Source organism: Sparus aurata, chromosome 9 (assembly GCF_900880675.1).
Source record: "Sparus aurata chromosome 9, fSpaAur1.1, whole genome shotgun sequence".
Classification (NCBI taxonomy): Eukaryota; Metazoa; Chordata; class Actinopteri; order Spariformes; family Sparidae; genus Sparus; species Sparus aurata.
The window spans coordinates 22,340,472-22,368,031 of NC_044195.1; the positions used below are offsets into that span (position 1 = coordinate 22,340,472).

At 40.3% G+C, this 27,560-nt stretch overlaps 1 protein-coding gene across 2 annotated transcripts; it reads left to right on the forward strand.

Annotated features, from left to right (window-relative positions):
- The first annotated feature begins 932 nt into the window (after positions 1–932).
- Positions 933–24,163, forward strand: bard1 (BRCA1 associated RING domain 1). 2 transcript variants are annotated; one of them, XM_030428976.1, is made up of 11 exons: positions 933–1,162; positions 2,007–2,063; positions 2,854–3,002; positions 3,616–4,655; positions 5,533–5,613; positions 6,836–7,008; positions 13,965–14,091; positions 14,212–14,344; positions 16,681–16,773; positions 21,800–21,897; positions 23,654–24,163. In XM_030428976.1, exons 1-11 carry the CDS (start codon positions 1,071–1,073, stop codon positions 23,999–24,001), a joined length of 2,391 nt encoding a protein of 796 aa, XP_030284836.1. In that variant the 5' UTR covers positions 933–1,070; the 3' UTR covers positions 24,002–24,163. The 2 variants fall into 2 exon arrangements, with proteins under 2 accessions (XP_030284836.1, XP_030284837.1); XM_030428977.1 differs by lacking the exon at positions 21,800–21,897 and having other exon boundaries at positions 23,654–23,870.
- Positions 24,164–27,560: the final 3,397 nt, after the last annotated feature.

The following is a 27,560-nucleotide window of genomic DNA, read 5'->3' on the forward strand; positions in this document are numbered from 1 at the left end:
AGATCTTGGGGAGAACTACTGCATGTGTGTGCCAAAAGTAGCAGAAAGCCTTGTGAGGCTCAAGAAGAATCTGCATGTTATATGATAAATTGCCTCCACTTGTGTCACTTAGTGGCTGAGTTGCAATGTGGGTAATGCAGTTACCAGGACTGAAGAATGTGTGAAATATAAACACACTGTATTGTTTTAATCATTTGTTTTCCAGACACCAAAGGCTGTATACTACTTTTTTCACATGCAATAGTGCACCTGTGAATACTCAAACGTGTAAAGCTGGTGAAGTTACTCTTCAACAACTGTTTACATATATACTGAGCCAGCTATTATGCTAAATAACCCCAAAGAAGTTGATGAAATTCAGTCGAAGATGCTAAAAAGAGAAATAATATCTGTATATTGTAATCTTATGCTGTCGAATTTAATGTTTTTGGTCATAATCAACGTGACAGTCTGATATTTTCAGTGTCACTAACTGTATAATTACACATTTTGCACCTTGATAGTTGGTTTGTTATACACAAATAAACACATAGAAGAAGAAGAAGAAGAAGAAGAAGAAGAAGAAGAAGAAGAAGAAGAAGAAGAAGAGGAAGAGGGGGGGCAGTATACATGAACATGATATATCTTATAAGAGCTATGGAATATTAAAGTATTAGGTTTATGTAATCAACAGGTTAGGAACTTGTTTTCAAAATACAAAAATGTTAAATTATCAATTATCTAAAAGGTATTTGTCATGAAAAACAGGTAATTATCAGTTATCTGTATTGTTTTTTCAAAAAAACCCAGTGAGATGATCAATAATAATCAGTAATGTGGATGTGGTAAAAACTAAGTGGGTTTACATATTTATATAATAGAGCCAATTAAACTTCCTACCAGCAGTTCTTGGGGGCGGGTCGCGTAAAACGTCACCACCGTTGGTATGACAACCATCACAGCCTACTTCCGCAAACGTTTGGCGGGAGATGCAAGTATCCAGGAAGTAAGTTTGGCTTGTTTTGTAATCTTCGGTGCACACGCAACGTTAAAACAAAGGCGCCAAGAAATAATACTTTTTTTGCGAAGAAATGGATAATGATGTTCTGGTGCAGACAGAGGACTGGAAGAACACGAAGGAGGCGGTCTCGAACTTTCGACGACTGCTTCTTTGCTCCAAGTGGTAAGTTACGTTTACGTTACTGAAGACGTTACAGAAGGAGCGTCCATTGCTGAGTAAACGTTGGCGCTAACAATAACTTTCCGAACTTTTACATGTTTGTTTGTCAGACTAAACTCGGGTTTATGGTCGGGAACTCGCCTCAAGTATTTAACGTTACAGCTAGCCTCAACGCTAACAGCTAACGCTAGCTTACAAACGTTGTAGTTTTCAGCACCTGATAGCAATTATTCTACAGGATTACAGTCAGTCAGTTGTTTAGTGCTGTATTGCTAACGTTAAGTCATATCAGCTCAACTGGGAAATGGCATAATAATCAATATAGCTGTACCTAAAATATAAATAACCACGGGTTCCATGGTAGGATACAGTGTCTTACCTCGTTATGCCACAATTACACAAGAGCACAGTGCAGACTACACTGATGCGTGGGATTTTGTGATATGGCGATGGTTCAGATTGAACGTGACTGTGTTTGGGAAGAGGCTGTTACACAGTCTGGATGCAAGGGTGCTTCCTGTACCTCTAGCCAGATGGCAGGAGAGGGTGAAGAGTCGGTAAGATGTGTAGAGAGGGTCCTTCACACTGCGGGTGGCTACTGAGATACAGAATGAATGGTGAATATACTCCAACTGAGCTGTCTCCACTATACAGGACATTTGGGATTTATAAGTGGAACATTCTAATCAGCATCAGCGAGCAAACAGTTTAAGCTAAGATTGGGAAAATGTTAAAGTTTACGCCTGCTAATGCTATCCATCAACTTGTTAGCAAAACGTTTTGCTCAATGTAGTGGCGGTGATGTTGACTGTACTGACCGCTTTTTAAATGTTATGTTTTTCCCCAGCTCGATGTTAATGAAGGATCCCGTGTGTCTCGGAATGTGCGAGCATATGCTATGCAGGTATTGTGCCCTCAGCTGAATGTGCTTTATGCTGACATGCTCTCCAACAGTAAACTGGTCACATGTTGGACATTTCTTATTGGTCAAACGCAGATTCCGACTAGTAATGTTAATTATGGCTCCATTCCATCCAGGTGTTCCACTGCCAGGACTCTGGCATTGTGCTTATTCACTGAAGCGAAGAGAGCCATGATACAGTTTTTTGTAGTGAACACCTACCACTTTGCCTTTCACTATAGAACGAAATGTCCACATTAAGGTCTTTTGCCTCCTCTTCTTAATTTGAGGAATCTTTTAGTTCACTAAGATTTAATTCCACATATAGTGCGAAGGTGACTAATCTCCTATTTGTAAACTTGTAGAAGATTAAGTAGGGATTAACATTAATATTCTGTTGATTATCCAGTAATAATAAACATAATTGGATTTGCACTAAGGCAAGTTTTTAGGCCGAATCATGAGACAACTTTAACACTTATGTGACAGGTATTTTACGCATGTTAAGGACCTGGAAAATAAAGTAATTTTACAGCTCACTTTCTCCTAAATGATAAGGAAGTTTTGTAATTAACATGCTTTTATTTTGGCATGGCGCTTATTTCTTGTACGGATGAAATACTGCATAATATCCATGGCAATGGCAATTAATGTCCCCTTAGGTATAAACTATATCCCTAATTTATGCTTTCCCTTCATGACTGAGTGGTCTTAAAAGGTATATCAATCAGCTCATTGCATTACCTCTTACTGAACTGTGAAGTAACTCCTAATCCAAGATACTGTTGCCCAGGTCCTGTGCTGGCGCCCAGGCAGGAGATGGCTGCGTGGTGTGTCACAGTCCTGCGTGGGTGAAGGACATCCAAATCAACAGGCAGCTCAACAGCATCATTGAACTCTTCTCTGGTTTGGAGTCTCTGCTAAAGCCCATAGAACAACCAGGTAGGTGGTTGCCATCATACTGTATAGCAGCTTGAAAGCATAAGTAGCCAGTTATCTTCCAATCCATGTGTCTAATTCATTATCTCGTCTGCCCACACAGCCCTCTATCAATTGTTGGCTGAAACATTAAACATTTTTCTCCGCCAATCTAATCTCTGAATGACAGTATTAGTGGCTTGTTCGCGTGTTTTACATTTTTTTTTATCTTCATCGCCCATCCAGCATCCCGGTAATGACAGTAATTATGCAACGCAATTTACCACGGTAATATTTAGTTTGTAGATCTCAGCTTTGACAAAGAACGACAGGGCACATTTCTAAGCCCTGTAGTTAGAATGTGAACAACTCTGCAGGTTGTTGTGGTGTCTAAATGTACACAGAAAATGGTTAAGTGTTGAAGAAGAAGTTGATAGGGTGTGTCATTACTTTTGACAGAATGTCAGTATTACTGGTTGGCAGCTTGGAAGAAGTTTGTTGTTTTTTCATCTCAACAGGTAGTGCATTAAAGAGCATTAAAGAGCGTTTTTGATGGCTGTTCCCAAAAATTATAGTATGTGCAGGAGGGGAACATTTTGTTTTGACATTTCTTTTGTTTTTTCTTATCACATTCCAGACTCCTCTATGGCCGAGATTCAAAAACAACCTGAGAGCACTGTCTTTCGGCAAAAAAAGAGCTTCAAGATCTGGTTCAGCCCCCGCAGCCGCAAAGTACGTTGCGTGGTAGAGAAGCCCTCAGAGGTCATAGTTCCAGAGAACAGGTCTTCTGGAGAAACAGCTGCAGCACAGCCAGACACCATTACTTCTCAAAGCCAGGACCTGTCAGTTTTCAATTTCACCTCATCCTCCCAAGACTCTGGCTCTTCTTCTACTCAAAGATGCAGAAATGAAAGCAAGAACATAAAGAGAAGGTCAACTAAGAAAAATGCGGTCAGCAGGAAGGTGCCTGTGCAGGGAGCCACGGGGAACACACGAAAGCAGACCAGTCAGATGATGAAGAAGAACAGGCTGGAGACCATCAACCAGCAATGGGGGATCACAGAGGAGGTAGATCCGTTAAAGGAAAAGAAGCAGCCCTGTGCTGAAGGGGCAAGGAGGTCTAGTAAGAGGGTTTCCTTCCTGAACCCTCCTGTCACATCTGACGAGCGTCAACTAGAAGTGCCACAAGGGGGTACTAACGAACTCAGCCCTAGCAGTAGCCCCATGAGGGAGAGTCCCTCAAGGGGTCGGGGCATGTCAGACAGTGTCATCCAACATGACAAACTGTCGACAAATGACTCCAACCCCAGTGACAATCCTGGAAAACAGGACAATGTGTCTACCCCAAAGCATTCCTCAAAAAGATCCAGAGCAGAGGAGAAGGTCGCCCCATTGGAGACCACCCCAAAAAGGCCCAGAGCTTCCCCTGGCAGGAGGAGAAAATCACAAATGTCCCCAGCTGTCCTTAACCCTCCATCTCTGTGTAGCTCCAGGTGTGAGAAGAGCATCAAAAAGTCAAGACCGGAGCAAGGAGACAGCCCCTCTGCCCTTGCCACTGCTGGCAGAAAATCTCCCTGTGGTCACGGTGCATCTGCTGGTCGGCCCACCTCGGGAAGCCCTGCCGTTATGAAGAGGAACCACAAGGGAGAGACCCTGCTGCATCTAGCTGCTATAAAGGTCAAGAGGTTTTTGAATAATTCACCTTATGTACTTCCATCCATTTTCTGTTGCATTCTGAAAAAGCAAACGTTAAACAATTTCCAGAAACAATTTTTGCGCGTCATACTTGATAAAGTGGGAAATTAAAGTGGAAATGGACAACTTATCACCCCTTAGCATTTCCAACTGTTATTATAGTTTGCACCGCTGTCGTAAACACAATCAGATCACTTTCCATTTTCTTCAGGGTAGCAACCATCCACAACACAAGGCAAATGTGTGAGTTTATTAATTCATTTAGTCTATGGAGACGTGAAAGCAATTAGAAATGTTGCCAGACTGACTGGATCTTCACTCAGCCTTCATTTTCCTGGGATATTTCATGCCTGTCGGCATACAAAATTGCATGGTGTAAGCAAGGTTTACTGGACACCAAGTCATTGTTCTGTAGCAATTACATCAAACGATAATGATATGTTAAGGTAAAAATCTTGTCTATTACCAGTTTAAATTATAAGTATACATGAGTTACATCTAATTTGGATAAGATCAAACTTCTTTTAGTTTCTTTCAAAATGCATCTGAGAAAAATCTGCTGCTTTCATTGTCTTCTCTTCCTTTCGGGGGTTTCCCCCTCAATTGAACATATTAGTCTTCAGATGATCAGACTGTTATATTCCACACTGTTGAGAATAAACTGTCTTGCAGTAATCCTTGTAAACATAGCCGTAATCCCCCTCTGGATCCCAGACAAGGTAATCAATGGCCCATTGCAGAGTGTGATTGATAAACACCGGGGCTTTGGTACACTGGGATCAGTTGCTGTGTTTGAAGGGTTGCGTTTACAGGCCTGCAATTCTGACCTCAGGTTTGTTGTTCTCTCTGGATCCTGCAGGGAGATGTAGAGGCTGTCAAAGAACTGCTGGACCAGGGGGCTGACCCCAACCTGAAGGATAATGCTGGGTGGACACCTTTGGTAAGACTAATACACCAAGCGCTATGTGTGAAAGCTTTATTTGTTGTGTGGAAAAACTCTGATAAAATGTTTTGTCAACAGGCCACAGTTGCTTTGTGGTCCATCAGACTTTGATGGCAAGACTGTTTTCTGCACAAGGGCTCGTCTGTAGCTTTTCTTCTCTTACCAACTATTGAAACATTTATCCAACATTTACATATTGGTATTTACTATTTATTGTATTGTCCTCTCCAGTAAACATTATTTTTCCTTCTTAGAATATGCATGCAAGCTTAGTTTTCCACTCTAAATAGCTCTTTTGCCACATCTCTGGCATTCCAACACCTGTTTGTACCATATGATGATAAAGCTGTTTCTCGTAGCATTAAGCCCAACTTCAATTGCAACCAGAAATGTCAATCTGTACTGTTCTGCTGTGGTCATCAATTGTGCTCCAACTTAGAACAGAACACATGCAAACAGACAAAACATGGTTTGACAACACATGTGCAGCACAACCAAGCATGTTTGCCCCTGTCAGCCACTGAGCTCTTCATGTCATTGTGGAACACAACCACAGCACTTTAAGCTGACTATCAGGTGAAGTATGAGTATTTTCATGTCAGAAATCAAGGAGTGAGTCCATTACTGCAAGTGTAGATTTGCAAAATCCTTCAGTCCTTTTGAAAATGAGTGGGTTATTGCTCAGCTAATGTTGGAATTACAAAGCATGAAGAACTTATGGGAATTCTTACACAGACATTATCAAAACAATAATTTCAGACCAGACAAAATGTTTTAAATTATATATAAACAATCATTACAATGTGTGCAAATTTTTTCTCCTAGCTCTGTTATATGTAAAAAAAAATAAAAAAAGATCTGTCTGCATAAAAACGTTATCAATATGACCTTTAAGTGTTCTCAAAAGGGTTTTGTTCTATCAGTTAAATCTACAAAATTAATGTGTGTTAAAGCTGTAATATCTGATTGGCAGCTATGAACTTACCTCAGTATTTCATATTTTCAAAACACCCCAGGGAAGCGCATTTCATCTAAAACATTCACTTAAAAGATCCAAATTCATTTGCGCTCTCTGAAGCATGTACATCACCTTAAGTAGTATCAACTTAGTGATTAAAAATGGAAGAGAATTTAGAGGATAATATTTAGAAGATAACCGACAAAAAATGGAAACGAAGAAAAGCAGGATAACTTCAGAGCGTTATGCCTTTTGTTCCAGCATGAAGCGTGTAACCTTGGTCACCTGGCTGTTGTGGAGGTGTTGGTCTCCAAGGGAGCCCTGTTGAATACACCCGGTTATGAAAATGACTCTCCACTCCATGATGCTGTAAGGAACGGACATCTGGCGATTGTCAAACTGCTGCTGCAGCTCGGAGCCTCGCAAACCGTACTGTAAGTTGTTCATGTTCTTGATATGCTTGGCCTTGACTGAATTGACATGTGAGATGTTTTCATAACGCTGCTTGTAATGGCAGTCATTTACTTTATAGAGTACTGCAGATGTGTGGCTTTTATAAAGGGTTGCTACAGGTCAAATTGCTCACACAGTGAACCGACACAAGATCAGGGTCAGTCTTGCATACACAAAACATATAACGCTATGTATAAGGGCTCGAGCGATTCATATGAATGTCTTCACAGCAATGGTCTTTTGAGCTGACTGTGAATTCTGACCTGAAAACAAGATTTTCTCATAGTTAGCTTTGAAATCATCATTACTTTGTGCTCTAGCACATTCAGTCCTCATACTGGTGCTACATTTATTTGAATAGCATCATCATTGATTATGTGTAAGATGCAGGTGCCTCTAGACAAATTGAAAGCCAGTTGTGCGCTGCTGAATGGTAGGAATCTCTAGGCACCTTACTTTTCTCACTGTGTGGCCACCATCTACTTAAACATAGCATATTTGTAGTGGTCCATAATAAAAAAAGGCAGATGAATACACTTCCCTATCTTTGTTCACACTCAGCCATCTTCATCAAAGCTCAAGAAGCATTTCTCTTAGAGTATGGACACGACACACATGTACATATCCGCTACATTTCACTGTCATTTACTCCGCCAAATACAAATGAAACAGGCCATCCTAATGCTGGGAACTCGCTTTTAAATCCAATCCAATCTAATAAGTGTACTTGTGAATCCAATTTGATGCTTCACATTGAGAGTGAGGCTCTTCAAGCAAGCACTTTCTGTAGGCATTAATGAACAGGTCAACTGTCAGAATATTGATTTAAAGTTAAACTTTCTTATGGATATGATAAATAAGATGTAGTGTCTATACATGTCTAAGCAAGTTTTGCCGTTCACTGGGACGAGGATAGCAATGTAAGATATAAGGAGACATACTACGGTAACAAAATCCCTTTTTGAAATACATTTCAGAAACGCTGGCTACTAGCTAGCAGTTAGGTACCATTACACACAAACGGCTCACATTTTTCCACTCATGTGTTTTGAATTATCGTGGTAAATCAATGCGTCAGCCCATATCGTCAGACTGCCATTTCAGCTGTCATAAGACACTGACTTCTTGAAAACTGTCACTATTGGGGAATGTTTTTTTCAATCAAATGTAATATTTTTATGTAAAAAAGACAAATCAGATTTTTGTTCTAGATTAAGATGCTATTACTCTGTTAATGGTCCACAAACTTTTACTACCATGGGTAATGTGTTGGCCTCACTATACAACTTTCTGTCTTGTAATCAGGAGTTTTGCAGTCATTGTGGCTTTCACACCACATGACTGATCAGCGACAGGGGTTCATGCATTTTAAGATCACACACTTGCAATGTGACACAGCAATGATGCTGGGATTTCAGGTGCCCCACTGCCTGTGTGTGGAAGATCATAGCTAAAATCTTTTAGTGTCAACTTAACGTGATAGACAAACAAAACCCCTGTTCCAGTAAAGCAATGTTGTATTAAATACTACCTATGAGACAATTTGTGAAAGTTTTAAAGCCAGTGAGTTAGTTTGTAGTGTTGTACTATACATTTAAATTTCACATTAATTTGTGAATTTTATAAAGTGTTTCTGCTTCTCCATATATGTTATAGTAAAGTAACACCTTTCAACTGAGCTAGACAACTAAAGTAGAAACCTCAACAGAAGCAGAACATTTTAAGTAAGTCAATAATTAATGCCTGTCTATTGTATTTCATTGCATTACATCATAGAGGTGCTCCTCTTATTCAGGACCAGTCCTCATTTTTCCTTTTAATAAAACGTCAAGTGCCTGGCTCACAGTTATTGTACCAAGCATCCAGCCCTTTATTCTCAAGAACAGCAGTGCAGTTCATAGTTGAATGGATATAAAAAGCAACCGAGGCTGATTAGTTGTTGGTCAATCACTCGATGCTGCGTCAGCGTTACTGGCCTGTGGAGGCAGGGTAGATGTGCAGCACAATGTCCATAATGAGGGAGGAGATGCTGGCTAATCATTGCGATCAATAGAGGAGTTGATCAGGGTCCGTATGCTGGTCAGTTAGCGCTCTCTTTGCGATTATTTTACACCAATAATCCTCTGTCTTCTCCTGGCTTCATTAATTTAGATTTGAGTCCTTGCCTCCATGATTGCCAGATCTTACATTTACTTTGTTACTTATCTGCAAAAAAAAGGAGGCAGCAGTTGGGACTGTCTGTTTGTCAGGATACTGCAAGATGAATGCAATCCTTGCCTAAGTTTTGCCACTTACCACACACACACACACATATACTCACACAAGAAGCGAACCAAGACATCTGCCAAAGCAATCCCTAATGGATTGACTGGCACTCAGCTCAGGGTTTGGAAACACAGGTTTTGCAGAGATTCTCATTGTTCCTTCCTGTGTGTGTGTGTGTGTGTGTGTGTGTGTGTGTGTGTGTGCACTTTAGGTTTGAATGATTGAACTGCATCTTTTCATTGTTTGGGCCCTGTCCCTTAAATCAGTGTCTTGAAGTCCACTTTCTGTCCTGCTCAAGTATTAAACTTGCTGGGGAGCTTATTAGAAATACTAAGGGAACTCTTGAATGCTAATATGTTTAATACAGTCCTCTTATCTCCAAAACAACAGGTTTAAGCATTTTCGGAGAAACTACACAGCATGCACAGCAGGGCCACTGACTACAAGTCTCAGTCTGGTCCTGTGAGCATAAATATCTACCAGTGCAGCACATTTGGACAGCAGAGATGATGTCTGCAAGTTGTACCGCTGTACCATATGTTATGTTCACAAACTGAAAGGAATATGTTAGTATTTTGTGTATTTTCTACATGTACTACACATTTTGTATACATTACCTTATTGCCATTTTCTTACATAAATGTTCTTATCATACCTTGGTTCCTAGATTGTCACTGTTCATGTCATGTCAGTGTGAAAATTAATTTGCGTTAACAAGATGGGGAAAATGAGAATGACAGAGTTATAGTTTTGGCTCACACACCTGGTTTGACGCTGGTAACCAAAAGTTACAATTCTTACACAGATAAGCAAAACAATCATTTTGCACCCAACAAACATTTTTAAATTATTAATTCAACATCATAATAATGTTTTCCAGGAAGAGAGATACTTTAATTATGCACCTTTCTATAAGCTCTGTAGATTTATTATTTTTGAAAAATGATTTATCTACATAAAAAGGACATCTGACCTTTTAATTAATTTGCTGATTTAGTCATTTCATCCTATGATCACTTGATTGAATGAATTTTTATGAGATATATTGTTGAATTTGATCAGCAAGCCCTCTCTTGAGTAAGATGAAACAATTTTTTCTTCTGTCCCTTGAATGATACCATTATCTAATTTCCTCTAATCTCTGACATGAATGCTGTTAGTGTGTAAAGTTTCATCTGATTGGCTATTTTTAACTGTTGCACAGTTTGGCGTCTGAGACATAACAATTACAGAACAATACACAATCTGGCTTCATTTTCCAGTGGAGCTGGGTGTGTCTTGGGCCACATCATAGAGTATAAGCTGTGATGCCAAAGCTGATCCAACCATCAGGAGAAATGGAGAGTGGATTATTTAAGAATCGTAACTAATGAACCTTTTGATTAAAAATGCATTAAGGCCTCACACACTGCTTCATCAGTTGCTTGCCACGCATTTCCATCATTAGACATATGAATCATTTAAAGACCTTCTGCTGAGCAATGTACAGACCAACAGTAGGCTATATTAGTATCTCTTCTGTTGCTGTTCTGTTGTTTATTTGTGTACAAAGGCTTTGAAAGGTAGTGTAAGGTGTGGACTGAACTCTGAAGTCCCCCTCCCAGTTAGAATAAGATTCATGGTTACGGTGGTGATCCACTATAACCGCCACCACATGCCTCCCACTTGTGTTCTTAAGCAAAGGCTTGTGGGAGTGTTTGTGACTTCACCTCCTGCACAATTTTCCATGCTTCCTTACTTTTCTTCAAATATTCATCTCACGTGCAGCTGCGTAAACCAGCGTGTGTGCGCGTATGTATAAGTGTCAGGGACATTTTATTTTTGTTTGTTATTTGTGTGTGTATGGGGTTGGGGGTATGAATCCAAATGAAATATTTTATGGACCAGTGGACCTATTAATTGTCCCCCAGGTGTTATCTTTGCTGACGCCTAATCTTTTAGAGACGACCTGCTGGGCTTGGTTCTTCTCTCTGTCTCCTTCTCTCCTCCTCTTCTTTGTGCTTTTCTTCATTCTCTACTCCTCTTCCTCTTTCCTCAAGGTGACCTCAGTCTTGTTTCATGCAGCTGCCTGCAAGTCACATACAAATATGTATGTTCAGTATACCTTCGAAAATGCAGGGGTGGTGGCAGTTTCATCTTCTATACCCAGTTTCACCTGGCTTTTGTCTTCAATGGGAAGAAGTTGACATTTACTCCAAGGTCAGATGATTCAGCAGTGAAGGAAACATGACATTCTGGTAGACACTTACATTTTTGTCCCTATCCTGGTGCAATGCTATGTCTGAGTTATAAAGTAAAATATATATTTTTTAAAAATAAACCACCTTGAGGCTGCTTTTTCTACTTTTCTACTCTGGTGGAGGAGAGTAAACCTTTAATTTCCCCGTGGGGCAATTTGCTTTGCAGACAGTAGTCAAATACAAATGCATAATACATCAAACCCATACACAAGACAAATTCCACATCACTAACACTGTCACCTTAGATCATGGATGCTTGTTGTTTTGTTTAAAAAGCCAATAGCTGATGGTATTAAGGACAATCTGTATCTGTTCATGCTGCCCTCAGGGAGACTCTGCCCTGATGGAAGCATCAGAAACTCAACATATAATGGATGTTGAGGGTCCAGTGCAATAGTCTTTGCATTTAAGATGACTCTCACTTCAAACAGATGTGGAAGATCTTTAAGGGTAACCCCTGTAATCTTACTGCAATGCCTAACGAATTTTACCAGTTTGTTCTGGTTTTTGAGACTCAGGCTTCCAAACCAGGAAATCACAGGAAGAGAAAGAACAGACTTAAAAAAGCAGAATTAAACATTTTCCTCAGTGTGATGTCTACATTACAACTGTGCAACTTCCTTAAAAAGAACAACTGTTGGCTTGCCTTTTTACATATAGCATCTGTATTAGCATATAGCACCTGTATTAGTTAAACTTAGCTCTGATGTGTTCGTTACACCGAACGTGACAAGACAGGAAAACGCAAAGGCAAACTAATTTCCTGGCTCATTTCCATATTTTGAATAAATTTGAAAAAATGTTGCTTTTGTGATGATGTTAAGTAAGTTATTGTGTATTTATGGTTAAATAACTACACTAAACTATTATTTGGTCTCCTCAACAGATAAATATTTGTAATTCAAAAAGCTTCGTAATGTTATCAAGCCAGCGGACCTAGTGTATCGCACAAGAAATGACCTCTGAATGAAGTAAGCACAGATTTCAGCTCACCCTTTTATCAAACAATTATGCTCCAACAAGTGACTGACACACATGGGTGCACACTTTCTCGGAACAAGCAGGGTGTGACATCGCCAAATTGTTTTTCTCAGAGCTTTGGACTGGCAAATATTGATTTTGTTTTATATATTTTTTTGTCTTGCTTGGCCATTTATATAGAAAACAAATGCCAAATGTGCATGGGTTGTGATGAAATGATATGACTGATATCTTGTTGGAGAATTCTGACTTATCACGTAATATCAACAATGTGTCAGTCTCTGTGAAAGCTTTGTCGCATAGGCAGGCAGAGAGGGGAAAAACAGGTTGGTTTCACAAATTAGTATGGTTAACTTTAGATTTAAGAATAAAACATCTTATGTCAGTTGCTAAGAGACAAGAAAAGGGAACATTGCTCAGGCTGGCACTGGGCAAGATGGTTTACTTTAGCAGATTAAGATGCAGTAAAAGGCATCATTTTAAAGTTTAGTCTTTGTATTTCAAAAAATTGTGAAAAATGATCATCACAAAATGCTCATCACAATTTCCCAAAGCCCAAACTTCTTCAGATTGCTTCTTGTGTTCTTTCAAAAGTCCATATCCAAAAAGACCCTTCATTTACTCTCATAAACTACAAAGAAAAGCTGCAAACTGCTACATTAAAAAAAAACTAGAAACATTAAGTGTTAGGCATTTTTGTTTTTAAGATGACTGAAATTAATGATTTTTTTCAAATTAGTTGGCAGCTAATCTTCTTCTGATTGACTAAAATCAAGTAATCATTACAGCTCTAATCTGGTATGAAGTTGGTGTTTTATCATCATTTGAAAACATTTCTTTATTTGCAGCACTTATTAAAATGCTCGAGAATATGTTTTTTAATTGGAAGTATTTTTCTTCTTTTTTTTTACAGTTAGTGTCAACTTACTGTTCTCCTGTGTTTCAGTAGAAATGGAAACGACTTAAACCATGATAGATCAATATTATTGTATCACTAGTATTGGCAATAGTATTTTATCACTGTGTCATACAATGCCATGAGCTACATAAGCCTTACTTTATATAATGTATTTTAAATGAGAATAAGGCTTATAATATATTTCAAAGTCTCTGCATTAAAACGGACTGACACAGCACGGAGCCAGTATTTTCAGCACTTGTATCCATGAATTTGAAAAACCACTGACCACTTCAAAAAAATATCTTCAAATCACTCATATTACACCTAATCCACCTACAACATGTGTGCAACTACATAACATTATGCTGCAAATTAGCCCAGGTTTTTTTTTTTTTATAAGTTAATGGGAGTTATTACACTATTAGACATTTATGTTCATCAGTTTACAATGACTGTCTCTTTGATCACCAATACAAATGTATAAATACACAAATGTGTGCACACTGTGGGACACTGACACACTTCATCTTTTGAATTTTCTTCTTCACAGTAATCTGTTTGGAAAGCGGCCCGCAGATTACGCAGTGAGTCTGGAGATGCAGGAGATTTTCCAGAAAGCCTCAGAAGGAACCAAAAATGCTAATGCCTCTCTCAGCCTCGCAGCCAGTCTCTCCGTGGTACGTGTCTACGTGTGCATGCAAATAACCTTTTTCATTTTCTTACTTTACTTGAAATTTTACACCCTAGATGGCTAATAAAAAGACATATCTAAACCACGTTCTTATGTCCTCTGTTAGGTGAGCAACTGTGTGAGAAAGGATGAAATGGTGGTGTTACTGGCCAGCAAGCTGTCACAGCTTGAACAGCATCGCCTGGCCAAACTGGGAGAGCTACTGGGAGGGACAATGACTGAAACCTTTTCTGGCTCAGGTAATGTTTGGTGCAGAAACACCTCTTTAGTGGGCTTATGTGTCTTCAATGTTCCAGTCAAAGCCTCATAGGATATTGTTTGTGTATGATTGCTTTTCAATGTAGTTGTTTGAGATATGTGGGCTCTCAGCTACACCGCAAATTAAAAGCAGCTACCAGCCAATTGCTGGTACGTTGGAACCATGTCTGATGTGTTTACTCACTGCCATACACTCTAATAGGTAATCAGCAGTAATCAGTCATCATTTGGATGCCCTGTTCATGAAAGATGTATTAGATAGGTCAATGCTGGCTCAACCACCCAAAGGCTCTGCAGTCTTAAAGCAGACTCTATCCCTTGTCGTTATGTTTGTTAGGAAGATTGTATAAAGTGCCTTCACCGCCATGAAGATGGGATTTTTTTTATCTGAATACAAAGCAAAGACATCAAGGCATTACTCCCATCCCACAGAGTCTTTTTGCATTGTGCACTCCAATAGTAGGTGCTTATCACTCACAAAGGATCAAGAGTAACTAACAAGTGCTTTTGGAGCTGTATACATCATTGTGATACAGCAGGTCCTTCATTGTTGCATAATGGCTGGGAGGAACACCAGAAAGCAAAAGTAATTGAAATCATTCTTCATAAAATGTTTGGTACTGTCAGGGTGATGAATAAGCACTAATGAAAAACACAAGTGTGTCTCACAGCTCTGCCTACTCTGACCTGAGGGATGAACGTTGGAGCTTTCAGAGAATTTTTTCTTTTAACTGAAGGCAACAAATCCACACAAATCCATGGTCAATGTGCAATGTAAGACAATTTTGACTTGGAGATATAATAATGTTCATTCTGTACTTGTCCATGCAGGGTTCTCCCCAGAAATTTTTAGTATAGCGGCACACCGTCAGTCGGGGGGGGAGGGGGGGGGGGGGGCCTCGATCGATTAACTTCAATTAACCTTCAATTATGCGTCCTTGTCTCAAGCTCTTTTGTGCAATGAAATGGTTACAAAGGCTCACCTGTTCACTGAGGCAAAGTGAGGAACATCTGCAGATTATAAGATGTAGTTGGGTCAGGGCTGATGAATTGGTATCACCAATCAATTCTGGAATGAATGAATTGTAATATCTTTGTGACGTTTTCCATTATCACGTCAACATGTAGCACTTTGTTTTCTGATGAAATACCTTCAAACTCAAAGTCATCCTGAGCTGGACTTTGTGTAAGTGCTAATTAGCTAGCATTAGATTATGGATTATTAGACTATGTCTGCCAAACGCCTATCATGTTAGCGCTTAAATTTATGTTCTGATATGTAATTTTCTTTTATATTTTTATATTAGAAGTGTGATGACATTGAGCCACTAAATGTTGCATTCCATTTCCCCCCTTCCATTGCATTCAGGTCAAAACACCACTCCAATCATCAACTTCCTCCAGTTTGTTGTACCAGTCAACGTTACTATCTCTAACACTATTAGCTAATATTAGGGCAGAACAGTGTGCTTGGCACATATTGTAGAATTTTACATTTTCTTTTTTCCCTAATAAATATCTTGATCACTGACGAAACAGATGCCACATGATACCAACTGCTTTATACTACTGGCTCACAAACCTTTTAAGAAGCAGTAACCCACAAAACTATTTTAAATTCTTAATTCACAATCATAATAATGTTTAAAGGACAAGATTAACTTTTATTCTGGACCTTCCTACAATCTCTGTAGATATATGATAAAAACAAAAAATGATTTGTCTTTATAAGATGTTATCGATGTGACCTCTAAAGTCATTTATGTTGCTCGTCCCAAACTTAAGTTTAACTGGAAGAACTTTGTTTGTCCACATGAGCTGGGCCTCAGCAGAGCTGTCCTTTTTGTTGCAAAAAATATTCTGGTACACCAAAAGAAGCATTTAATTTAAAAGAATAAATCCGATAAATAAAATATTATATATCAGGGATCCTTACACCTTTGCAGTCTCTGTCTGGTTAAGTCTCCATGCAGTGAGGCCTCACACTTCAACAGAATCAGTGGCATGCATGTCTGGACATAAGCCCTCGCTTTCAGTCCTGCCTCTACAGACATTGTCCTCAACAGCCCTTAGGCCTTTGTACAAGCACCAGGGATGTTGACCAAATCCAGACATGTCAGGAAACAAGTGAAGATGTGTCCTACTGTTATTCTATTGAGATACAGAACTGTCTCAGTCTTAGCTCGACACTCAGTCTTGAGAGAAAGACACGGCAAAGCGGACTGCAGCATGTGGCAGCTATTTGTGTATGTGCAGGTCAACTCATTTGTACACAATTGTGTGTGTCTTTGTGTTTGTGTGTCTCTTCTTCCTCCAGTGAGCCATGTCGTGCTGCCAGAAGGACACATGCCCACCACCTACTCCACCCTCCTGGGTCTTCTTGCTGGCTGCTGGGTTGTCAAATTCAGCTGTGAGTATAGTGTGAGCCGTCGACTGGGTACTTCTCTGTAGATGCTATTTTAGGGAGCCTTGTTAAATAATGTTGCTGTTGGGACCTAGGCTGAGTGCTAATGCTGAAGTAAAACTAAAGCAGATTTTATCCAAAATATCCTGAAATGTTAAATGCACCTGAGGCCAAAGCTTGGCATTGCTTTCCCTTTCTCTGTCAAAATGTATTTTCAGTTATTATATGCTGTTCTGACCTTAATACTAATCAAAACACAAGTGAAGTGTATGACCACACAATCAAAGCAGGAAACAAGATTCTTTGTTAAAGCAATAGCTGTGGTTGCAAATAAAGATCAATACAATTCATGTTGTGTAAATCCAAATAATTTTACAATAGATCCAAAAGTCTAGTATTTACCCCATCATTTACTGGATACTGGCTTTGAATGGAAAGGTTAGAGTTCATCAGAAACAATGAATGACAATCTTAGCTGTTGACATTGGGCGAGTGGCGGGTTATAATCTGGTGATTCATATACACCATTGAAGTGAACCAAACATCAAAATTATCCTATCATCATACTTGTTAGTCCCCTGGAGTTAAAATTAGCAAGGGTTAAATAATCACGACCAAAACATACAGCCAAAGTTAATATGAAGCCAATACATAATACATACCAATATACATAAATACCATGTTAGATGTGCGATAAAGGCTTTGAGAATCTGAAATTTTCCCTTTAATCTACCTTGAAAGTGCTTAAAAGGTTCTTTTGTTGGGGGCAGACTGTTTCTTGCCTGGGAGCAGAATCCCTGCAGGCTGCCAGGTGTGAAACAATGTAACCGTAAACTTAGATTTAGATTAATGCAAACTTCACCTTTTGTAATAACAATCTAAGTAAACTGCTTTTGTTATTGATATTTGTATTATCCACGTCTATTTTTATTTGTGTTTTCGTGTTTATGTGCTTCCCACAAGGTCACATTTGCATTCAGCTCAGCTATTCAGCAACCGAAAAACTATTTCTGTCTGCATTGGGAGTAATGTTTACTGCAGTAAGGTGACTCTTGGCATGGTATAGTACAAGTAAAAAATGTAGGAGGTAAATATTGGACTCTTGGAACCACACTGCAGAACAAATGGATTGTGCTGCACAAGCTGTTTGGTATCAGAAGAGGAGCACAAAACCCATAAAATTACTCCAAAGAACATCTTACCTGCCATCTTTCTCTTAGATAAAGCTATGATGTACTTGTATTAGCTCAAGTGTAGCATTGGAACTTCACCGTAAACTTTTTCCAACCTTTTTATTAATTTGGTAAATGTACAGTTAAATCCTTCTGAGGCTCGAGTGTTAATTCCTCCTTGTCTGAGACGTGTACATTTGATCTTTCATTTCCTCTTCTCTGCACCCTTTCAAGTGAGTTCAGGCTCCGTGTTTGGAATAGGAACTTCCAAATGCATTACTTTTTATTTTCTACAACATGGAATACCCTGAGAAACATGAAAAGAATATTTGGCATCCAGCTATTTTCAGGTAAATTGTTTTTGCCTGCTGCTACTGCTGCTGCTGCTGCTGCTGTGTATGTGTGTGTGTGTGTGTGTGTGTGTGTGTTTGTGTGTGTATGCGTGCGCGCTCAGACCTGCTTACATGTCTGACAGCCAAATAGAAGCGCGCGGATGACTGGGGGAATTGCTGTGTCTGAAGGCTTCAATATCAATAGCGATGAAAAGATGGCTAACTCTCTTTCCTCTGTTCGATTTATACCAAGATGAATACTTAGCAGAAATTTAACGATTCTAAGCCAGTCTCCCTGGCATCCCTGAACCAAGTCAACAAGCTGATTTTCAGAGGAAGTCTTCTTTAGGGGGGGGGAGTAGAAAGAGACTTTCTGTCAAAGAGTTTTCTGGCACCTTGGTGTGCCCTTGACTGGTGTATCCGTCAGTAGCATCTCCACACTGTGTGGGTGTGTGTGTCTGCCTGCCTGCCAGTAAGTCATTTCAAGTTTGAATGTGTGTGGTTGTGTCACTATATAAGACTTTGTGTGTGTTTGGACCGTATTCAGCCCCTCCCCTCATCTTTTCTCCACGCAGATTGAGCACTTGACACAGCTTGTCTCCCTCATGACAATCACTGTTGCATCTTATCTGTCTCTGTCCTTGTTTTTGTGTGTGTGCACGCACACACAAGCAGCCGAGTTCTCTGTGTCACCTGCCTTTGTATACCATTACCTGAGCTTATACCTCTTTATTGATCTCATGGTTTGTTGCCACATATTTTTCTTCCTTGGAGAAGCAGCTTCTATGTTTTGTTTAAAACCCATAATGAAAATGTTATCCCGCCTAATGGGGAGCTCCAGTCGAGGTCAAAGTCTTCACTAAGCTTTCATCAAAGATTAAATGATTGTTACACATCATCTGTACATTACTTAAACAAACAGTTCATCATTTTGCACTCACAAAACTAATTCGAATTTCAAAGAGTGTCGGGAAAAAGAGGTTTTCAGGCCTAGCGCTAGCACAAAAACTCCTGTAGATATCTCTTCAACACAGTACATAGATCTCTTTGACTAATCGCCAAAACATTTCTTCACTTTCTGTTGATATTTTTTTAAACAGAGCACCAGTGCTAGTAGTGGAAAAAGTTAGCCTGAAGACTTGTAGGGATGCCTGACCACTGAAGATCAGAATCGATCTTGAAGGCATCCACAGTCTACTGTTCAGGCGACTTTGTACTTTGTATCTGTTTCCATACTTCACATTACCTTGATGACTTGAAACTCTTGTCCCTGTGAATAAACCAGTAGAGTGGAGTAGCCAACTAGGTATTACTTCAGGAATTACTTCACGTGGAGCTTCCTTGATTAATGATATATTTTTATATTTATATTTAAATAAATAATGCAACTGGAGTTATGGCTGGCAATCATGGTGGATGAGGAGCTTGTGCCAATAAAGAACTATCTTTAAAGTAAAATTGTGTTTTAATGGATACATTTAAAGGCTACCTAAAGTGTGGCCAGAGTCTACAGGGGATATCAACATTGACAAGAAAGATTACAGTTTAGATCTTTGATCATGATTTTGTGATCCAGTAGACCCCCCCCCCCATCCTAGCTTTGCTGAAGACGAGGGAAAAACGATCTCAAGTTCACTAATTAACATGTTGTATCTTATTTGCGTAACCTGCATATAAACAAAAATGTATTAATAGACAGTTTGTGGCTTCAGGAGGACCTGAGTTCTGTAGGTACCAGGTTTTTATTTACATTTCTGTTGTTATGTGGGTCAAACAAACAAGACACATTGTGAAAGCAACGTATACATTGTATGTGTACATACATACATATTTTATTCACTTTAGACAGAGCCAGGCAAACTGTTTCCTTTGAGAGACTGATCCTCTCATGTCACTCTCAGAAAGAAAGAAAACAACATTTCCCAAAATGTTCTTGTTAATATATTTTTCCCATAATTTCTCAATTTGTATTAGCTAACATCCCATCATGCTTGTCTCTGTTACTCCCACTGTTGGCCGGTAAAGGCATGTGTATGCCCCCACGTGCCTTCTTCCTCACACACAGAAGGTTCTAAATGCTTTCTGCAGCTTCTAGCAACGAGCTTCACTCAGGCAGCTGCCCCCAGCTGGACACTTGGTCCTGCCGGAGGCATCGCTTTCAGGGATTGAACCCCAGCACTCAACTGCAGGCCGGTGTTTTGCTTTCTGTGCCACCTGCGCACACCAGAATACGTTATACATTATTTTTTCTCGTAGCATGACAGCGGTTAGTTTTTAGAATGCTGACAGTCGATTAAGAATGAGCGACTGTCCTCATAATGACGGTGAAGTTGCAGTTGGTGTCATGGTTAATCAGGAAAGTGGGTTCATCTGGCTGTTCACTCATTCACTGACTCAGGAAGGAAGGAGTTTGAGATGTTTTCTGCATTCAGCCTTTGTGAATGTAATTAGCGAATATGCTAATGACTCATCAGCTCTAAGCGCCATCGTCCGGAGCGATTAACCCCAGTATCTCCCCTCTCCTCTGCCCAAGTCTCTGTCAGGGTCCATGTAAGTGACAGCTGTAATTAAAGCGGATGAAGAAATGTAATTACATTGTACCACATGTTCAGGAGACTGTGTGTGTGTGTGTGTGTGTGTGTGCGTGCGTGCGTGCACGGACTGTATGTGTGGAATTTGCTGTTTCATGACAGGGGGTGTGTTATGACAAGGTGTAGACTCACACACATCTACCCTCATGTGTTCATGTCACCATATCTCGCAGCTGGAAGCAACTGTGTGGAAATGCATGTGCAGGTGAATAGAATCACGAATAGAATCACGAATAGGTGTGTAGGACTGTTTGTGTCTCTTTGGAAGTGTCACAATCAAAATAGTTGTTCAGGTCTCAGGTCTGTTTGACATCTTTTATACTCCTTTTTTTTTTTTTTTATTCAGCCAAAACTAGTTTCAATATGATGGATTTTTTCTTAATATACTCCCATTCTATGATATTCAGTAATAAAACACTTAAAGAGAACAGTTGCTCTCTGATCTGAATCGTCTTGAGAAGCATTTTTTTTTTTTTTTTAATCTCTGACAGTGAGGGGTCATTAAAATATGACTGTCTCACCCTCTGTATCTGCCTATACTTTGGGCTAAAACTTTTCTCTCTTTTGAGATGCTTTTCTTAAAAGATGTAGAACAAAAAAGATTCTCTTCCAACTCAAAAGAACGCCGGGATGCTGGCTGTCACGCAGTCACAATTTTACTCTAAAACCTCAAGGGACGGGGAGAGAAGAGATGATGCTCGAGTTCTGCTTAAGCTCGAGATACTTAAAACGAGGGTTGCATCATTAACTCCATCACGCTGTGGGCATCTTTCTCTGTCAACAGTGGCAGCTTTGCCAATACTTGAAATTTTCCAACTCGTCGTGATAAAACAGACATGAGCTTTGTCATCCTTGCCTTGTCACACTCTTTCAAGTCAACATAATTAGCTGTAGCTTTAATTCCCCCTCCCCCCTCCCTCTCTCTTTTTGATGCCAGGGGTGGAGGCATGTCTGCAGGCGGGCAAGTGGATGCCCGAAATGGAGCACGAAGCAGGAGAGGGCCCCCAGCGCAGTCGCATCAACAGATGCAGCTTGGTAAATGAGAAGCATACAAACAAACAGATGAAATAGACGAGTATAGATTGTCTAGACACACTGTCCTTGGGAGAAATGTGTTTTTCCAGGCAGTGACTCATGGTGATTGTTCAGCAGCATAGAGCACTGTTAAAAGTACTCCCTCTGACTTTTTCATGTTAGTTGTTTTCAAAACTGTATATCACAGTGTAATTGTGCTGTTCTTGAGAGAAAACAAAAAGTTTAAATCTCTACAAACTGATCTTAATGAATTAGAGAATTAAATTATAGAAATGTAAATAGTATTAACCCCTTTGCACATATATCTTTGACCGTTTCATATTGACACCTGCATGCAGAAAAACAAACAGAAGTATTGATTAGGGAAGGCAGTGTATGCGACACTATCTAAGGCTATAACACCATTCATCAGCAGAAATGCACCATTACCAACTCAAAGCCTGGTATTAGCAAGATCATGCCATCGGGATTCTTCATTGCAGCAGGCCCCTGTAAGGTTTGTGAGGGCAGTCGCTGCAGTCCGCAAGAGAACTGTGATGATTTGGGAGAGGATTTGTCTTCCGGAAAGACACCTACTCCAAACAAAGCCACAGCTACTCAGAAGAGGCTCCAAAACGACAACATTAATGTCCTGCTGAGGCTGAGGCAGAGTCACGACCTCAGTCTGAACGAGAATTTGTGGCCGGACTAGAAAATTGTGGCTCACTGGCCCAGGCGCCATGAAACCTGACAGAGGTAAAGAAGAATGGGGACACACGGCGTCATCGAGATGACAAAGCCGATACAGACTATTTACACATGCACACACACACACACACACACACACAAGGCTTTACTTCCTGCTAAAGCTGCCTCTGAAGGGGGTAAATACCTGCACGGTTTTGATAAATTAGTAGAAATTTGGTCCCCTGTAAGTCAATGTCAGTGTTAAGGTGCGTTTTTGCCTCAATGTCAGGATTATGTGTAGATATTGCTATTATGTCTTTAAAATAATAAAATATAAATAAAGTGAATACTTCTTTCAGGCATTGTTTAAACAATATGTTGTCAGAGATTACCTTTTTATATTTCTCGAAAGGTGTTAGCGCTTCGAGAGGCTCGCTCACATGATTATAAACTGTAGATTTAAGATGTCCCTATTGTTAGTTTCATCTGTTTTCTTCCCTCTTGTGTACAGAACACAATGTCCATGGTAGGAAAAATGAAAAAGTGAATAAAAATGTAGGACACACATGTAAACGAGCAAAAGTGAAATCAAACTACAGTGTGACCACACAAGGAACTCTCGTACTAGAAACTCTTGAGAGAGCCAGTTAACACCCCAAAACAGTTGAGTTCATTGATGCTGTGAAAGAACAGTCTCCAGTGGCCTAATCACCAAACCACTTAGCATTGCTGTTTAAAGCAGCAGAGTCTGTCTGGAGAACGCTGCTGATAAAAAATGTCTCCTGGCTCTGCAGCAAAGAAGTAAATACTAAGCATCCACACAGACACTGGGTAATAGGAGAGCCTAGATTTAGTGGCGATGAAATTAGTCGGTTTTTAACTTCATCATAAACAAAAGAGGAGACTTTAATCCTTTGCCACTGTTCTCACGGGGAGGCTTTCTTCCGTTGCTGGCGCGGACTGACATGCTTTAAGGGAAGGGGATGATGGGTAACAGATCTTTTCAGGACCTAGCTTTTGATGCACAAGAAAGTGTTTGGAAATTCTCTCTAATACTCAAATTATTATTTTTTTTCCATTCTTTTTGTAGCTCCCTCCACTCTTCGACGGCTGTTTCTTCTTCCTCCTCGGCTCCTTCAAGGCACCCTCAAAATATGAGCTCACCAAGCTGCTCCGGGAGGGAGGAGGTCAATTCCTGAGCCGGCAGCCCAAGCCCGACAGCGATGTGACACAAACCCTCAGTGCGGCCGCCTACCACGCGCTGCCAGGCTCCGACCAGGCGCTTTGCACCCAGTACATCATCTTTGACCCACAGGGCCCACACAAGCCGGCAGTAGTGAGGCGGGGCAAAGTGTGGTCCGCTCCCTCCAGCTGGGTCATCGACTGCATCGCAGCGTTCCGCCTTCTCCCTGTGCCAGACCCTCAGGCAGCGGTCTGAACAATTTTTTTCATACATTTTATAATCATTTTGCACTGAGACATCACTTTTACATAAGCATGGTCATTATGTGTTGTTTGTGTTTTTGATAATGCAGTGATGAAATAGTCACAAATCACTTAAATGGTAATAAACAATTATGTGTTTCTCTCCTCTGCACAATTTGTTGTTTCTGTATTTTTTTGGGATAAGAGTGTAATGATGTCTCATGCATATGCTGCACAGTATAAACCAGTGTTTCCCAACCAGCCCCCTCGAGAGCCCGAGACAAAATCTGAGTGGACGGGACAAGAAAAAAGAGAAAACTGAAGAATTTGGGGGAGGGGCATCTTTTTATATTTATATAAACGTGTAACGACACTTTGGTTCTACGGTATTTGGTTTGGTTCTTAGTCGACTGGGCACGGTTTCCTATTCTTCAGAGAACCAGAAGTGGTCCAAACCGGAATTTGAGTTTTCGATGATCTATAACTTCTGAACGGTGCCTCGGGACAAGTCTGGCGTGTTCACTGCCCTAAAAACCATCCGAATGGTAAAGTATAGACTTTTTTGTAAGAGTTTGGAAAAAACAACCATATTATTTTACCTGCTTAACTTGCCAGTATGCTTCTTCAGAAGTGCCCCCCACATCTTTCTGACATTCGACTGGCCAGACCTCAATCAAGCTTTTCCTCTAACTTCACGCTCAGGGTGGGAAACTTGAATGCTGGGATAGTGTAATGCTGCTGCTTCCAGATTGCAAGTTGTATAACGGAAGGTCATCTGACCAATTGATCAAAAACTGAAAAGATGATGGATAGTAAAAAATCTGGTGGCACGATCAGCCATATTTCAAGGTAAAACAACATATTTGATGACTTGTTTGCTGACATTAGAATTCCACTTTCTTGCTGATAGTACCATTTGAGTACATCCAGGGTGCCGTGTGAATATGGTCTGTTTGTGTATCTTTTCCAAACTGACAATGCGACACCCATTCTGCGCTGTGATCGGCCAGATTTGCGGATGCGACCCTAACCCTAACCCTAACCCAACTTCTTGGTTTTAACCATTGCTTTCACTCGTGTTGTGAACAACCAAGTGACGCAGTCTTCTCCGAGAGGCTGTCTGAAACTGCACCATTATCCCATTAGCAAAATAATGACTCTGCTCCCTCTCTATCACAGCCAACATTTCATCATCTAAAACCAAAAAAAGTTTGAGAACCGGTTGTGTAATCCGACATGACAGTAATTAATAAAAAGTTTATGGTTCTGAAAATCACATGGTGGAGATGGAGGTTAAAGAACATCACTCATCCGTTCTCAGCTTTTTTACTCGGCTCCCAGTTTGTTAGCCCAGACACCTCTCGTCTTTGAGATCCATCTGAGCCTGGCCACCCTGTGAAGGACACCCAAAGCTCTTGACCATGGGTGAAGGTCGGAAAAGTGGATCCACTGACGCGCTTGCTCCCTCCTCACCACAGCACTCCAACACAGTGCCTTTGCTCCTCGCCAGCTTCTCTCTATCTCCTTCGACACATTCATGCAATATCATCAGCTGCACACATTTCTAGTTCATCTGGCGTTTTTGTTTTGAGTGGTTTCAGAGTGGAATCGCGTTTCATAATCTGCATAGTTTTTATACCAGGAAGGAGGTAATTATCTAATTATCTAATTGAAAATGCCTGTTGGATATAAATGGAGCGAGTGGGTCCCTGAAAACGATCGATGAAGATTCAATAGAAAGTGTAGAATAGGAAAAACAAAGCAATTAATTGTTCCATCACGCCGCCGGCACTTGCTGTGTCCACCTATTGTGTCCACATTGTGTGTGTGTGTCTGGGGGCCGAAGGTGTGTGTGCTTTAAGAGGTCTTCTGCTGGCCATCTCCCAAGACGCCATTTTCAATGGGATTAGTCAGGGATGCACCTAATTGCTATTGATTGCTGATGTGCTGCATAAAATTGCTTCCCTTTTCTTGTCCACATTTGGAGGTGGGAGAAGGCAATTAGTAGTGTGGACGAGATAGAAGCCCGGGCCGAGTGGTAATGAAGTAGAATGGAGGAATGAACCGGTGAGTAATGCCCTTGAACTGACTGAGCATTACAAAACCATTAAGCACTGGTATCTGCGTGATTTTCTCTCCCACACAGCCAAGAGCGAAGAAAATACTGTACATGGATGTTCCAAGATTATTGGCATTCAGCAGAGGAACCTGGGCACTATCTGGGAAAAACAAGCTGCTGAGAAAGCAAAAATAATTATCAGCCAACGAGACCACATTATGTCGACAGAGTTTTTATTGTTGCCCTCTGGTCGACGCTATAATGTGCCCAGGAGCAAATCTAATGGATATGCAAAGTCTTTTATTCCATCTGCCATCAAACTCCTAAACTCAGCCCCCACTAATTTTAGAAGAATTTAACCTATTTATTTATTTATTTAATCATTCATTTATTATTTATGACGTACCCATGTGCCTCTTCAATTGTTTTCTGACTGAATGAATGAATGATCGTTGTAATGATTTTATGTTTGTTTGTTTTTTTATGTTTGATATCTGGAAAAGCTACAACTAAATTGCCCATTTGGGATAAATAAAGTGGTCTGAACTGAACTGAACATGTATTTTTTTTCCTATGTTCTGTTTATAGAAAAGGTTACCTGGAGTTTTCGCCATGTCCTCAGTCAGCCGTTAAGTTTCACACTGTGTTATTGTTTGTTTGTTTCTTGCACGGTTTGTAGAACTTGTGGCTAAATTCATGGAGGATTTGTCCCGCAGCCTCCCCCGGGGGTTCCATTGAATTTCAGCACACACGCTGCACCCGGCGTACATTCAGGTGGCAGGAACAGCTGTGCTTTCCGCAGTGAGGAATTTCACGTTTTTCAGCAGTTCACAATGGTGCATTTTCATTCCATTCTTGAAGGGACAGTTCCGTTCCGTTCCGTTTTCTTTTCCGCTTATCCTTGAGGGTCGCGGGATGTTGCCGCTTTTTCCCCCCTGAGGGGTTGCGGGGCTTACTGGGGCCAAATCCAGTTTCACTCTATGGGCGTAGGCCAGGGTTCACCCTGGATGAGTCGCCAGTTCATCGCAGGACCCTTACTGATGGCAGTGGCTGCCTTCACACAAGGTATATGTGTGTGTATATATATATATATATATATATATATATATATATATATATATATCTATAATATACTATACTATGTATAGGTCTATATGTATATGTAGTGTATATATATATATATATAGATCTATATATATATAGTAGTATATATTCTATATATATCTATACATGTGTCTCTCTCTTTATATCTTCTATCTCTCTCTCTCTCTCTCTCTCTCTCCTGTGTATCTATCTGTGTCTCTATGTGTCTCTCTCCTCTCTCTCTCTGTGTCTCTCTCTGTGTCTACATCTATAGTCTCGTCATCATTTCCTCTTATCTCTCTCTCTCTCTCTCTCTCTCTCTCTCTCTCTCTGTCTCGGCTAATATATCTACGGTCTATCTTCTCCTCCTCTCTCTCTCGTCTCTCTCGTAGCTCTCTTCTCTTCGTATTATAATATGTGATATATATAT